The sequence below is a fragment of the Apus apus genome, chromosome 4, assembly GCF_020740795.1.
Source record: "Apus apus isolate bApuApu2 chromosome 4, bApuApu2.pri.cur, whole genome shotgun sequence".
NCBI classification, from domain to species: Eukaryota; Metazoa; Chordata; class Aves; order Apodiformes; family Apodidae; genus Apus; species Apus apus.
Window position 1 is genome coordinate 102,146,036 of NC_067285.1, and position 17,176 is coordinate 102,163,211.

The 17,176-nt window shown below is 37.9% G+C and overlaps 1 protein-coding gene across 3 annotated transcripts in view; it reads left to right on the forward strand.

The window, feature by feature from the left end:
- The window catches only part of STK32B (serine/threonine kinase 32B), a 162,427-nt gene that overhangs the window by 101,140 nt on the left and 44,111 nt on the right, over positions 1-17,176 (forward strand). For all 3 annotated transcript variants that reach the window (XM_051616551.1, XM_051616549.1, XM_051616550.1), the window contains exon 5: positions 10,499-10,536. In XM_051616551.1, coding sequence (XP_051472511.1) covers positions 10,499-10,536 — 38 coding nt within the window. The remainder of the gene's footprint in view (positions 1-10,498; positions 10,537-17,176) is intronic.

Sequence of the window (17,176 nt, forward strand, 5' to 3'; positions counted from 1 at the left end):
TGATAAGATTCTGATTATGCTCATATGAATGTATGCTACTAGATGATTAGTTGGAAGTGGTTACAGATTTTTTGTTTCTACGTTAAAGCCCCAGGATTTGGAATTGGAGAGAAAACAAAATTTTTATTTCAAATAAAATAGGAGATTTTAAATAGGTAGACCAAATAAAAAGATGTTTTTTTTACAAGGCCTACTAACTTGTAAGTACTTCAGGTTCATGAATAATAGATCAAAGGTTGTATAATTCTTATATTTCTTGTTACTTATAAATAAATTATTTCTGATTGCATGTATAGAGTGTCATTGAAGGTATCACAGTTTTATGGACTGATTTTCATATCCTGAAGCCTTTATTAATTCCTTTCACTCAGAATTCTGTGGAATTCCATTAATTTCTAGGTTCAGAAGTTGCCCTTATGAGCACTGTGAGATTTGAACATATAATTAAAATATCACAAAACTATTAAAACACAGTGATAAAACCAGATTACCATTCAAGCTGTAAAGTTAGTCTGAGCCTTTCTTGAAAGAAAAAGTTAATTTTTCTAAGACATCTGATATCTGGATATCCACATATGTATACTTACTTGAAAAAAACAATATTCTCTTTTAAGCTGATGATTCTGAAACTGTATCTGGTAAAGCTCTGCAAAACTACAAATTTGGCTCCATGCCTTATTTGGAGTCTGTAGTGCAGATTTTGGGTTTTAGGTGGTGTTTTTTTTTTTTTTTTTCTGGATCTAGTTGGGACTGACCAAGTTCCACTGGATTGATCTTAGGCAATATCTTAGGCTTTTTGTCATTTCAGACTAGAACAGGTCACTGGAGGTAGTGTCCTTTGACATTGCCAGTCCCCTGTGTATAACAGGCTCCAGAAAATGCAAATGGAAATGGCTGAGTTGATGGAATGAATTACTGTACCCTTTGCTTCTCAGAAGATAAATCTATGCATGGACATCCTGGTGAAAAATAGCAGTTTATTTGCTTGCAAGCAGAATTAGTGGACCTCAGCTGTGTCAAATTTTATCCTTACTCAAGAAAGAAATATTTAAATGGTGCATCCCTTTTAATTTGTGCTATAAATAGCTCAGCTCAGCAAAACCATGCAGCAATAAATTACCTTTGTAACTTGTCTCTGGTTGTCAGTGAGTTAGCCCAGGTTTAAATATGTAAAGATTAGGACCAGTGCTTTAATTTTTTTTCATCCCAATCACTTGTTTCTGCATTTGTTGTCCACATGTATGACTAGTGGCTTTTATTAACAGATTTTGTTTCCTCATTCCTGTTTCAGTCAGACACTATGAACTGTGAAAGTCTATTTCTGACTTAATTATTCTGGTCGCTTGTGTGTCAAATGTGGTGCCTTGTGGAAATACATCCAGATTCATACAAACAAACATCCACAGATGTCTTTTTTCTTTACAGTTCTCTCATAATCTAATACTACATCTTCTCAGCTAATTTCCAATGTTACTGAAGTCTTTAAATTTCAAAATTACAGTGATTCACAGCGTCTTGTCATGTCAGGGCATTTGTTAGAGTAGTAACAGAAGTCTCTGAAGGTCTTTTTGAAAGGACAGTAAGTGGTGGCAATTACTGGTGAGATCTAAGTGAGGGGTATGTGAGCTGGTAATCAGAGGTTTGGAGCAGTCAAAAGTCTTTCATTTCCATCTGTCTGACAAGAAACAACAGTAAAAAACTCTGAGATTCTTGCTATGATTTTATTTTAATACCATTGAACATTTCTTGGACGTTTTTTGAAACTAGGAAGGAAATTAGTCAGGAACAAAACCATAAAAAATTAAAGTGTGATGAGGTGTTGATGAAAGGAACAGAAGATGCATGAGATTTCTTTCAGTTTGACTCTTGAGGAAGCATTCTTGTTACGTACACTGCACAGTTGAGCTCTGGAGTATACATCACTTCTGTGCTGCCCTTATAGAAGCAAAACACCTGTGACCAAATCAATCTCTTGGCTGTACAGTGGTAAGTATATATTGACTTTACCTTCATCCAAAGCTTACAAAAATTTGTCATAAGAAAACCTCACTATATATCCACTTACTTTCTTTATGAACTGCACAGCTTGGATGTGTATGATACCAAATATCAAATAAATATCAAATAAATATCAAAATATCAAATGAAATGAAAGTAAGGTTCCTATATGTGAAAATCAGAACTTGTTCACATTTATTTCCACAATGGGAAGAAATCGCTGTATAATGTATGATATGGTTCACTTCAGTGCTCTGACATAGAGATGTCTCATGGGAACTTGAATAATCCATAGCTGAAACATATTTCCCAACTCATTGCCATTTTTATGGCTGTTAAGAACTGTTACACAGCTAATATAAATGAAAATTCTCCAGAACTACTCATGTCACATTTGTTTATAGCTATGTGCCAGGTATGTGTGTGTGATTTAATGTGAAAAATTGGTGTGACTAAACCTAAAAAAACCCTAATAAAAAAGGCTCTGGTCAGGTATATTGTGCAGTATATTAGAGGGGTTATGAGCAAATTAGATTAATATTTGAGAGAATCAGCTACTCAGTAAACTGAGGTTATTAGATTTATCCCTGCATGAATTCAGGTAGTTATCCAGACGCTGTTGCTTTTTACTGTACTTTTTTTTTTAATGGTAACAGCTGTCTTCTAGGATTTAGCACTTGCACCTATGCAGTTAAACAGACTCCTAGCCTTCTTATAGCATTCCCTATATCCAAGAGTGCAACCAGTGCCCATTTTCAGTCATGACTTTTGGGACTCTTTTGACAAAGAGAAGGCAAACAGGGATGTGGAGGTCATTGTAGGTTAAAAAACAGTTAATGTGACTTTCTGTGCTCTTAGTACAATTTTTTTTTTTCCCCAGTGAAAACGCTAACTTCAAATGCTTATTTCTGCATAAGGAAAGAGTATTAATAAAAGAAATTAGCTGCATAATTAAGAAAAAAGCCTTTAATCTTAGAATTTAAAGCTTTATGTTACACAACATAGAGTCATATTATCAGCACTAAAGAGAAAAGAGCATGAGAAAAACTATTAGGGTTGTAACAACTTCTACTGAAGCCAACTTAATCCTTCAATTGATTTCAAGGTCCTTTGTCTGGATCTTGCTTCTTTTGCTTCCTTCTGAGCAAAATCAATCTAATTTAATTTCTCTGTTGGATATTTTGAAACTCTGAGAGAAAAAATACAACATCAACAACCCTTAGCATTCTGCAAGGGCAATGGCTGCCTTAAGTGTAAACCAGTGAATTTTAGTGATACACATGTAAATATGGGCCCACCACACCCTGACTGAGACAAGCATATCTGGTGACTCATGGACTTTTATTGTCAATAGGCATTACCACTGCCCCTGAAGGAGGTTTTTATGGACTGTGGTGCTAGTCATGGTTTGTAGAAAGCTACTCAGTTGCTGCTCATGATCTGCAAGATGGAGAAAGCTTTTGCTCCTTGCTTATACATAAAGATCAAAGGATAAATCAGGTTGGAAGGGAAGTCAGCAGGTCTCTAGTCCAACCTTCTGCTTCAAGCATGATCAGACATAACATCAGACCAGGCTTCCCATGGATTCATGTAACCACATCTTGAAAAACTCCTGGGGTGGTCACCGCACAACCTCTCTGGGCAGCCTGTTCCATTGCTTGTCTGTCCCCACAGTGAAGGTTTTCCTTTATGTCCTGCATGAACCCCTCTCATTTCAGCTTATACCTGTTATTAGTATGCTAGGTTCTGTCTTTTGAATGAAAGTACGTGTCTTCTGTCTATTCAAATAAAAGCAGTTGGGAGCTGCTTTGAAAAATGTAAGACTTCATTTAATGACTTTGTACACAACTGTGGTTTCCCTGTAAACTGCCTTCTGTTAATGAAGACTTGAAACCTCAAAAGCTCTTGTTCAGAGAAAACAAATAATCACAAAAAAGAGGAAATAGTCCTAATAAGTCATGCTGCTAATATGACTATAAACTGAAATGCTCATAGATATTAATGTGGGATTTTAGAAGGCCAAGAAAATGGAAATGTGATAATACATTAGATAATACATTAAAGCCAGCAAGGCAAAGAGTGAAATATGTGAGACATAAAGTTGCAAGAATTTACTTTGGATTTTTGCTGATACCAAATGAAGGGTTAGGAGGTTATTATACACGTGAGTTCAGACCCATCCAGAGCTGTTATAACTGAAATATTTCCTCTAATAATATTAAAAATCTACTTGGACTGGGAAAGAACAGCTGTCTGTGTGTTGGAAACACATGAAATCTTTTGGTGAATTAAGGAGAAAATACAGGCAAAAGCAAAAAAAATCACAACTTAAACATAACAGAATCCAAGCCTGTGGTGTTTAGATGTTTGCTGCAAAAGATGACAGCAGAATAAAACAAATGGATGGTGTTAGTTTTTCAACCCTCACAGGTTTAAGAAAAAGCATAAGTCTTGTGTTTGGCATTATTATTGATATGTTTCAAACAGGTGAAGGAAACACAGCATCTTCACTTGCTGTAGAAGTGCTTTCCTAAAATCCATTAGATTCATCTTAGCTGGAAGTTCAGTTATTCTCATCAATGGCTAATTCTTTATTGAAGCACTTATGTTTTGTGGCAATTAGCTTGAGTTGAATTCTCAGTGGTATAAATAGAACCTTGTTTGTGTCGTTCACTTCAGTTTTATGAAATATGAACCTTGGTTTCGTGTTACAAAAACAAACAGAAAAGTTCTGTTGACCATCTAGATACCACTTATTATTTTATATTCCTGTCACAACACATCTTACAGTTCTCTTCTATTAACTAAACAACTGTAATCTATTTTTTCTTTACTCTCAGGAAAAATGTTGTTCAGCCTTCCACAGATCTTTTCCATTTTGTCTGTTTTTTTCTGTTGCTACGAAATCAGGTAACCTGAGGGACCTACCTTTGTTGTAAACTACAGCATAACACCTTTTTTTAAATATATTTTTCTGTAACCTACTTAGAATTAGTCATTACCAATGTGAAGTGGTAGTCAATGAATCAGCCACTACTTTTTTCCTTGAGAAAAATGGGCAATGGATGGTTGACTTGACCAACCACACATCTTTTCTTTTCTTTCTATATTATTGTTTCAAGTCCAGTCCATATCAACAGAAATACAGATGGAAGTCATAGTGTCCTGCTTCCTGATTCATAGCAGTATGTGTGATTTTTTTTTTAAATTGTTCTGGATTTCAAGCTTTAAAACAAATAGTAGTCACATGTTTTTCAGTCTTCTTTTCTATGACTCTTCAACCTAAGGGACACAAAAGTGTGACTATTTATGGTTATTAACCCCTCTGGGTAATTCAGGTTCTCCCCTTCTAATGTATATACATATTTGGTGTCTATTCTTCATTTTACCTGGCACTGGCAATATAATCACCTAGTTTTGCTCACTCTTACTGAGATTTCTCAGAGTCCTCTTTATGTGAAATAATTTTCCTTCTACCACTTCACATAGCTAATAAATATGGTGGACACCACCCCAGTGCTGAACTGTAGAGCATTTCAATTTTAACCTCCATTCATGCTGAAGTCTATTTATTCCTACTATTTTCTTCACAAGCATTCAAGCCCTATGACAGAATTTAACACTCTGATTAGCCTCCTACTCCAATGGCCTACACCAAATACTCACTAAATTCCACTTATACAGGTCTCTCCCAGGTCTCTTTAATCTTTCATGAACTTTGTTGTAGGAGGGGGAATAAGAACAATGGACTTTGAACTTGGATACACTGTTTTTCATAGACTCACAGGCTAATGCAGGCTGGGAGGGACCTCCAGAGGCCTCTAGTCTAATGTTCTACCCAAAACAGGCTGAGCCTGAGGATCAGACCAGGTTGCTTGAGGTTTATCTACTCAGGTCTTGAAAACCTCCAGGGATGAAGACTGAATGATCTTGCTGCTTCTTAATTTAGAAACCTGCTTCTAACCCACTTAATAACATCAGAAAGAACCATTGATGGAAGCAGTAATTAAATTTGCAGACAATTGAACCTGAGTCCTTTATAGTGCTTTATATGATGAACCTTTCCAGTGAGTTCAGGGGACTCTGGCTTTGAGGAACCAGGTCTAGTGGAAGACATTGCTGACCATGGCAGGGGAATTGGAACTAGATGATCTTTAAGATTCCTTCCAACCCAAATCATCCGATGATTCTGTTATTTTCCTCCATCCAAAGGGAATATCTTCAAGCATTGGATGCCCACTCAGCCTAGATATGAGGAAGATACAAACAGATTATTAATAACTCTTTCCTATTTGGAAATTATATGCAGCTCCTACTGAACTTCCATAGAATCATAGAATCATTAAAGTTGGAAAAGACCTTCAAAATCATGAAGTCCAACTGTCGGCCCTACATCCCCATGACCACTAAACCACCTCCCGAAACACCACATCTGCTGCATTTTTTGACACCTCTAGGGACTCCACCACCTCCCTGGGCTCAACAGGAAAGCCCCAGCACTGAGCCCTGTGGAGCACCACTCATGACTGGCCACCAACTGGATTTAACTCTGTTGAACACAACTCTTTGGACCTGGCCATCCAACCAGTTTTTTAAACCAGCAAAGCATATATTCATCCAAGCCATGAGTAGCTAGCTTCTCTAGGAGAATGTGGGAGACAGTGTCAAAGGCCTTGTTAAAGTCAAGGTAGACAATATCCACAGCTCTTCCCTCATCCAATAGGTGGGTCACCCTGTCATAGAAGGAGATCAGGTTACACAGAATCACAGAATCCTAGGGGTTGGAAGGGACCTCGAAAGATCATCTAGTCTAACCCTCCTGCCAGGCAGGATCACCCAGAGCACATCACACAGGAACGTGTCCAGGCGGGTTTTGAATGTCTCCAGAGAAAGAGACTCCACAACCTCTCTGGGCAGCCTGTGGTTAGTCAAACAGGCCCTGTCCTTCACAAACCCATGCTGACTGGGCCTGATCACCAGGTTGTCCTGAATGTAGCAGATATTGGTACTCAGGATGATCTGTTCCATCAGCTTCATTCCTCAGGCAGCTTTAGTTTGCCATTTGTAGCTAAGGCAATTGAAGAAAGATAGAAATGGATTCACAGGCAGTATAAACAAGTGGCAATTAAACTGTGATTTTTCAATTTTTTTTTAATTTGTTTACATCTCTGAGTTTCTTTGGTCAGTTCTTATATTAGTTATGCCTGGTCATGTCACTGAGAAAAGACTTTAAAGGTTTCTGTAGTCCCATCTCTATGTTACTCATTTTTCTGTTTAACAAGACGTGGAGCAGCACTGCTACTGACTGAGAAAGTTGTGTTTGTGAAATCAGTGTCCAGGACACTGCCACAGGTCTGCTGGTCATTGCTTGGTGAGTGGTAAGAGGGCATCCCAGGATTCTTCTGAATCCAACCTGTGAGTGAGTTTGCTCCTCCTTCAGTTTATCTTATGATTTGGTTCAGAATGCTTGGATTATGAAATGAGTGTTTCAATTAATTCTCTCAGCTATGTATATGCATAACAGGAAACCCCTGAAGTTAAGGCACTGAATTTCACACTCTGTTGTTTGAACATGCTTACTAAGGGGAAAAATACTTTCTGAAAAATTGATGCGTAGTCAGAACAGAATTTCACTTACTTAATGTGTTTGAATTTAAACTGCTTAGCTAAAGAGTTTTTATCTTTTAAATTCACCTTCCTACATGAATATTGTTTTGACTATTAAAAATAATTTAACTAGAGTATGTATTTAAAGGAACTAGCTGTCTTTTGTATAACAGATACTGGAATATATCTGACTATACCCAGTAACTTTATTTGTAGTGCTCCTAGACCTGCCATGTCTTCCCACTGACCATGTTGAACCCTCCATGCCCTTTACCCAGGTGGCAGCAGTCAGTATAAGGGCAGCGCAGTGGCCTTGCTCCTCTGCAGTCTTTGGAACTTTCAAGAAGCTGCCTCTGGAAAGAAAAGCTCTAAAATTGGAACAACCACATGGCAAAGTCCTGCTGCAAAGCAGTTCTTCATGGTGACCCTGCCCTTTGCTTTTTCACCTTCCAGGTGAATCTATAAATCACACATGTCTCCAGGCATGTGAGCCCAAAACAGCAGCATCTTATTAAGAAACATTTTCACCTTCTGGCTTAATTAGTCCAGTTTGGAGAGATGTTGAATCTATCATTGCTTTTAGGAAGCCACAAAAAGGGTGTAATGTGCGTGCTTGGAATCCCCAAACTTTTTCACCCCAGTGAGAAATACAAAGTCAGATTGTGCTTGTTGAACATTTTGAGGACAAAGTTTAAAATATCAAAACTATGATGTGCTTCTTTCTATTGAAAGTCATTGCTGTACTTCCAAGTCATGGATCCACCACAGACTGTTCAACATGAAGTCACAATTCCAGCTCTTATCAGAAAGCAGTAATCAAAATACGGAGATTGTTTTGTTACTAGTAAATATATTTGATACCAGCTGAAGAGCTCTTCCAAAAATGGTGTCATCAATGGTGAGACTCACACATATAATAGTTATATATAATAGTATAATAGTTACTATAAAAATGTAGAGAATTCCTACAATAATTCAACAAAAGAGAAGTTTTATAATATAAGCACATGTATTGAATCCTACAGTTTGCCTGTAACTCACAACTTCACACATAAAATTAGGGGAAGGAGAGGGGTTGCTATGGTAAACAATATGACAAATGACTACAGGGGAGAGGAAAGAGACAAGACAGAGTTTGGAGGTCTGTATGTAACAAGGGCTCTAGGAGTTACTTCCCCTTATATTACACATATAACTAGAACTGCTGTTACAGTTTTTTGCATGGAAATACTAGTGGAATTTTAAATTTCCATTCTAGATGGTAACTCATAGTGAGATCCTTTTCCTTACACAGACACACATGCTACATTATTTGCAAATGTTCATGGAACGATTCCAAGTAATTTCTTATTTATCCTACATTTCGCCAGGTGATGTGCTACATTTCGCTTCTGTGCATAGATCACAGAAATTGTGATCATAATCTTAGTGTATTTCTCAATTTCAAGAAATTTTCAGGAAGGCCTAGAAAAAGTGGAATTCAAAATACTAAACCCTGTAATCTTCCTTCTTTTGTCAATAAAAATGTGGAGTTTGGGTGATCACTGAGATCATAGAATGCAAAAAAATATACATACCATAATTGCTATTGCTTTCTTATTAATTTATGAAGTTTACTGTAGAAATAATTTTCTGAGTTTTTTAGGTGTGGGGTTTTTTTAAGTGTTCTGGTGTAACACATTTTTCTTTTGCAACATTTCACTTTTTATTCCATTTATGGGCACACTGGAAAAAGCTTGTTAGTGAAATCTAAGTATGCATTAGTATGCATTTCAGTCAGGATAGGATTTCCTATGAAATGTTTAAATTGGATTAATCAAGCCACTCCTAGGCTTGGTGACAGTGTTTGGAGTTCATTGGCAAGCTTATTTAACAGCTTATTTGCAGTGCCTTGTCTTTTGAGATAAGTGGAAAACTAAGGCCAAGGCACAAATGCTTTGCTCAAGGTGGAGTGACGTGTCTTCCACTCTGGTGATACCACACCAAGAATCAAAATTTCATGAAGTGGAAAGGCCAAGCAGCACTGCCTCACACTCACCAAGCCCCAAAGTGAGCCAAACCAGGGACAGATCCAGGCAGACAAAGGGAAGAGACAAGTTTCCCATAGAACAGATCTGCACCTTGAGCAATGACCCTGGACCACAAAGAAGGTGGGAATGCCCAGCAGCGGTGGGGAAAACTGCCTACACACCAGTATGAGCTCAGGTCAACAGAAAATGAGCCTGAAAGCACAGCTCTCTAGAGCATTGTTGTTTCCCTGTGCCAGGAACAGCAGGGTTGAGCTGATGCTTCAGTGCACCATAATCTCCATCCTCCCTAACCCTGCTCCTTCCCCCAGCATAGCACCTCTCATTGCAGATAGCAGGCTGGGGCTCCAGGGGCTAAAAAGACAGCTGCTAGACTTGCCCAGTTACCGTAAAATAGCTAGCAGGACCCTTCCTTATGTGAGTGACTGTGCATGTGAGCATGACAGACCAGCAGGGTCTGGCAGAAAGGGTAGATCACCGATGTTTCCCATTAAATCATATCTTGCGTCAGTCAAATATGGAGTCCCTGAGGCAATGAGGCACCTCCTAGATGCAAATCTTCCATCTCATTCCCACTGCTAGAAAGAATAAAGTACATAATCCTGAAAACCAAATCCGTGTCAATGCTAACCATATGAATACAAAACCACATGAAACTGAAACCTAGAGAGCCTCTTTAGTGTGCTTGTTTTCTCAGAGCAGTAAAAAGATGTAGATAAAAATAATTTGCCTTTATGTACAATATGGTTTTCATTCTTTTTGTAATGGTTAAAATCACTTGGTCCTCAAACCCAGATAGGAAAACTTTAAAATTCCAGTTTTTCTCTGGGTAGGAAATGTAATGCATTCCTTTACTTGTTTTACAGAGACATCAAACCTGACAACATACTACTGGATGAGCACGGTAAGTGAATATTGAATGCTTTCTTTCAGAGATCTCTGTTTTTTGAGGTCGCAGTGACATCCTCATGGCATGCTTTGTAAATCAGCCTCAGAATCATAGAATCACGGAATCACAGAGTGGTTTGAGTTGAAGGAGTCTTTAAACTTCCTGCATGATCTCCCACTAGATCAGGTTGCTTAGGGCCCCATCCAACCTGGCCTTGAACACTTCCAGGGATGGGGCTTCTGCAGCTTCCCTGGGCAACCTGTTCCAGTGCCTTACCACCCTCACACTAAAGAATTTCCTCCTAATGTCTAACCTAAATCTCTTCAATTTTTGAACCATTACACCTTGTCCTCTCCCTACAAGCCCTTGTAAAAACATCCCACTGCAACTTTCCTGTAAGCTCTCTTCAGGCACTGGAAGGCTGCTATCTGCTCCCCCAGAGCCTTCTCCTCTCAAGGCTGCCTAAATCTGGACCTTCTTTGAAAAGTTCCTCTGACCATATTGTGGATTTTTAAATTTGCATTTTGTCACTTCTAGAACTTCTGAAAGGTTAAGAAATTTCATATAACAAACAATTTCTCATGTAGGTATCTGAAATTATTTTCCTAAATTTAGAAACACAATTTGGTAATTTGCCTCCAAGTCTGTAAATTTTTTATGGCTCTACATGTAGTTCTAGTTTAAATGATATAAAAATGACTAGGTGCATAATCAGCTGTGAACTATCAGTACTAATTCCATTATCACAAACAAAAAAAGGCATAGTATGAAAAAAAAAAGCAGGTTATTTCCTTAAACCTAAATTTTACACATATACACTATGAACTATAGTGCTAAGATGTCAGGCATCTTTATGCATGCTATTCATGGGAAGAACACAATAAAATACAGGTAAAAGAAGTATTAAACTTGTGTCAGCTAGAACAGAAATACATACAAAAGGACGACTAATTGGAAAAATGAGATGTGTGTTGGCTACTGTAAAAAAGTTTCTGTGCTTTATTTATCTCAGAAATTGATTAAAAGCAGTTAATATTTGAGAAAATACACATTTCAAATGATGCCAACATTACCATTAGCTTTCAAAATCCATTGCAGAGCTGCTGGGTGTATAAGTTAAAGTTTATTAAAGAGCTAACGTTGCAAACAGCTGGAGTTTGTCCCTGGGAATATGGAAGCCAACAGAAGAAAATAATGTTGGAGTTTTAAACCATCTAGAATGTCAGGAATTTAATGTTCCAGACCCATAAGTATTAATGTTCCCTATAAAATAATAGAGTCAAATAAACATGAAATAGAAATCTCATGTCCTTAAGTCCTGCATGAATTAAAGATGCCAAAGGCAATATGAAATGACTGTGTGTTAAATCTCTGATTGACAGCCCTTGAAGTACAGTTGCTGTTATCTCTCCTTGCCCTTCGTCAAGGTCAGTTACTGCACAAAATCAGCCTCTTGCAAGAGTTTTCCTATGGGGACTTAAGTATTGGAGAGAAAAAGTGACACCAAAACAAGACATGCTGCACAATAAAGGTTTTCTAGTGATTATAAGAAATCTAGCAACTAAATTATCTGTAGCCAGCTTGGAAATTTTGGGACAAACAGCCCCTTTTCTGCAAAGCAGCAGAATACTGCTCCCTCATAACACACCTGCAGACAGTGGTCAACCAACCATGCTTCTCAAGACTTGCAGACAGACCTTGCAGACCAGTCAGCAGAATCAATTAGCTCATGGATCTTTGGTTCACAGACCTGTTATGTGACCGGAAGATCTAATTCTCTCAACCTGGATAAGGGTCTGCACACTTCAACTCACTAAATGAGGTGACAATCAGTAGGACAGGTGTCTGTACCATGCTTGCCACCACAGGCTTCCCTTACAGGTAACTGAAAGATGTAGGCATGTTTTAGATCATCTGATCTGTTCTGGATGTCTGCGTTATACACCAGTATCTATTTCTCTTTGGTAAGTAATACCTAGAAGTTTTGAGTAAAAATACAGGTGTACATTTTGCAGAATGAATGCTAGCCATGAAGTCTATAAAAGCTTGGATTAAGCTGTAACAGAGTAATATCATTTTTACAGAATCATCAGATTTCACTTAATGGAAAAATGTGCTGAATATATGCACCATAAATATGCTAAGCTGTAAAAGAAGCATGACAAATTCACCTGAGTCTAACCAGGTGCACAGGAAGGAACTTTACTTTAGTCTGTGGCCTCTAAGATGACACAACAGTTTCCTATACACTTGACTTTATCTCTAGGTCTTTCTTACAGTTCATTAAACAAACTGTGCTTACACAAAGTATTATGTAATTGGATATGCACAACAGCTAGCACTGAGAGTTTGTCTCAGTGAGCTAGATTTCTTTGACCTCACTGAAGAAACCTGTTTTGGCTGAAGTAAAAGTGTAGTGCTATGGCATTCACGTTGCCTCACATCTTCAAGCAGTTAAGTTGACTGACCTTTATAACATTTACCAGGATTATAGAATATAGATATTTCTGCTCATTAAAACTAGTTTCACTGCAATTTGTCTGGATGGCTTAGGGAGCATAACTCAGGAATACAGAAGTAGTGAAGACAAGAGATTTTTCTTAACCCATAAAAATTATCAATCTAATTTACAAAGAAAAAAGCCACAAAAACGTATCCAACATATTAAAAATAATTTTGGCAGAGGAAGTCTGAATTTTCCCATGTACATCTCAGCAAAACCACATCTCAACATTGCTGAGTGCAGGTTCAGATGCATCAGTGGAAAGAAATGTTTGATGATCACAAGAAATGTAATGCTACATGAGAATGGAGTAACCTGATGCTTGAAATAGTGTTCAACCCCTAGCAGAATGTTTGTCTGGTCTTCTGGAGAGTTTCTCCATCTCATAGAGGAGTCTATTCTGAAGAAAGAAAGTAGGGATGGTTTCAGGGTTCATTCTCTGAACCAGAATCAGATCTCTCTAACAAAATGAATGCTGTCCATTAAAGCTTTTTTGTTAGATTTCCCTCTCAGCTTCACAGAAAGCTCTTCCCTTCTCTTAGACTAACAATAATCTCTAAATTTAGTAGTAGCGTTCTGTTCTGCTAACATGCATCTGAAACAGAATTATTCTAGTGATAGCTGAAGGGATTGCCTGATGGTTCAGGAGAGGTATTATTTTATTGTACAGAGAAAAGCATTATAGAATTCAGTTAATAACAGTATTCTGCTTCCTCTACTATTACTTTTATTTGAATGGTTTAGAACAATATAACTGCAATTACAACATTTAGAACTGCAGGCTGGAAACTCTGGTCCGTGTTGAATCTTTTTCTAAAACATCAGAGAAATTAAAGACGTCTTTAAATCTTTCCATGGTCTATTAGCTAGGATGTCTAAAGGGATGGGGAATGCCTAAAATGCAGAAAAACAAGGAGTGGTAAACTCCTTTTTCAGCGATGTTAACATTACTCCTATAGCTATTTGGTAACACCATTGATACTAACATTTCTGGTCATTTTACAGACATTATGAGGCTCTACTTTGGCATTCAGGTTTTGCATTGTGCAGAGTGACCAAATCGTTATCCCTCTCTGTTTACAGGAAATTTGCAAGGGCTTGGTTTCCTTTCAGGCAAGTTTTTCAGAAGGTAGTTTCGTAAGACCCAGCCAGGTCCCTGCCTGGTTTACTAAGGAAGAAAGCCCTGCTGGATCAGACCCAAAAGCTTGGCCAGTATTTTATCATATCCAGTGGCAAGAGGAGATCCTATTCATGGACCATGCCTTTTTCCACTTGGTCATGAATGCTTCAGTACTTCCTATCTCCCACAATTTCTATATTAGGTTATTAGTGTCTCTGTATATTCCCTTTAGAATATAGATGAATGTTTGTTAATGAGTTTGTCTACCCTCTCTTTGAATCTGCTGCTGATATCGGCACCTGCTGGAGCAACAAGCTGTAGAAGTTCACTGTCCTTCATGAAAGAAAAGTGTTCTCTTTTATGTGTTTTGAAACATTCTTCTTTCAAAAAACTCTTCTGCTTCTAGAATTGCAGGATTTAGTGAATTATAGCTTACAGTCACAATCTTCATTATATTCCAAAACTCCTTTAGCATTCTCCTGTCAGCTGAAGAGACTCAGTGTTAGAGACACACTGACTTTCAGTTTCAGAGACAAAGACCAGCCATAACTGATCAAAATTCCGTCTAATTGAGTCTTCAGAAAGTGGATGACAGAGCAGGATATAAAACTAGACAAGTTTTTTATGGTACTTACCCACTTCCAGCCTTTTGTGACCAAGACTTTCCCTGAGCTTGATATGGTTTCCACACATTTAATAACTTTCAGTGATCTTTTCCATGGTATTTTCTGGTGCTTCCTTGAGTGGAAGAACTTTTATCATCCTTAAGATCTTGTACAAAAAGATCCCTTAGCTTAAACACAGATTATGTGAAGACTCACTACCTGTTTGTTTCTTTTGAAGGTGCTACCTTCTAATCGCACTGATTGCCTCCTGCTTCTAGTCTTGAAACTGTTTCCTGGTGGTTATCCATATTGAAATCAAAGACCTAATAGTTCACTCTCAGACCTAACAGGGCTAATTATATTTTATTAGGTTCTGAGGGTTTCTTTACACTGGATTTTTATATTTGTAAGTGACAATAATTTGAGTAATAATTTATCTTATGACAGAGCAAGGCACATTTAAGCTGACATTCACATGTGCCTTGTTATATGATTATATTATTTTATGATAATCAAAGTCTTCCTTAAAACTCTGCTTCCTTGATTACATGAGAACCTCAGCTCTCATATGAAAATTAACAGCAAGATTGAAAGATGCAGCCAATGAGCAATCTTGGTCTTAAAATCAAAAACAGGATGAAAAAACTGACCTATAATGTTTTGAACCCCAGTATTAATTTTCTGAACAACAGAACTGGCAATCTTTTTACTGTATAGTGATGCCTGGGCTACACAAAGTCTCCACCAAAGATGTACCTGGTGTCTCTGCACTAGGGCTGGTCCCTGTCATACCCACAGACAATTTTCAGTGACTGTATCTCATTTAACCCTCCAACATTGATTAACAAGATGAATGTTCTCAGTGTAATTCATCCACCTGAAGCCCTTTACACCTTCCAAATATGTCTGAAACTTTTACATGTCCACATGGCCATTAAAGAGCCTACCCTTTTGTAATGCACAGCCTCTCCGAACCCATTTATCTCAGTACAATAAGGTTTCTAACAATCTCCCTGATGATAAGTGGCAGACTGCCAAGTCATGCCAAGTTCACTTGGGTATGAGCGTACATTCTTGCACATAGTACAAAGAAGCCCAGAGACATTACATTGTTTATAGGGTTTGACCTTCTGAGGGCAAACCAGATGTGACTTTGCTCCAAAATGTTACTGTGCTGAGGTTTCCCATCAACTCTGGTGCATGCTGAGTCGGTGGCATTAACTCCAGTCTGGTATCTCTTCTCTCTGTCCTCATGTTCACCCCTTTGGTTTCAGGCTCTGAGACAAATTCAGTGAGGTCTGAAGTCATGTACATTTTCCTCTGCGAAATGTTAGTCAACTAGCCTCGGCCACCTTTCTTTACTTACTTTAATTGTCATTCTATTTGTTTAAAAATTAAATAATAGTCCAAACAAAGACCATTTGCTGTTCACCTCAGACACTAGGCTTTCAGACCATGTGGAAAAGTAAGTCATGAAAGCCACAGAGCACCTCTGAATTGCATGCATAAAGCTTCACAAAGTCATACATTGTGCTGTAGGTATTAACTTACAAATTTTTACTGGTTAAAACCTTAACTGGAAGCTGACTGGAAAAACACAGTTTTTGAAACAATTTCCTCTGGGATACTTTCTGTTTGCAATGTATGTGTTAGCATACATGAAATCTGTGCAGTCTGGGATGATTTGAAAATGCCACTCCACAGAGATCCAGAGGAATATGGTCTTTTGTCTTTTATTGCATTCTCTCCACAGCCATCTTATTATCATATGGAGTCATGGGGATTAAGCAATGAGCTCTTTCCATGTGATACTTGGAGTTAGTTAGGTACTGCGGAACCTGTTGTTCACTGCTCTGCTTCACAGCTCTTTAAAGCTAAACCCAAGTGGCATTGACATACTGCTTAGTTCAACATTGTATCTGATACCTGAGAAAGGACCAAGGGTATAGGCTTGACTTTGACATTTAGTTTTTCACAATAATATCCAGAAAGGGAGAACAAGTACCAAGTGTGAAGCTGAGATGGGAAAAAGTCCTCATGAATTGAGATTTTGGAAACAGTATGAAGTAACAACCCAGTATATTTACTGCAGCAATAGCAATCTTTCTTTTCTCTTTATGGAAAAGTCGCCTTAAAAATATGTCTTAGAGGCTGATATGAGAGATTCTTATAAAGAACCGGGGTCTAACTGTCTCTTGGAATACTCACATCAGGAAAGAATAATTTTTTTAGAAAAACAAACAAGAAAAACAAGTGACTAGGCTTAAAAGAGTTGAAAGTTTCAGTGGTATGTCCAGGCAGGCAGAGAATCAGAGAATCATGGAATCATAGAATATTCTGAGTTGGAAGGGACCCATCAAGGTCATCAAGTCCCACTCCTGTCTGTGTAGGACACCCCAAGAATCACATCTTGTGCTTGAGAGCTCA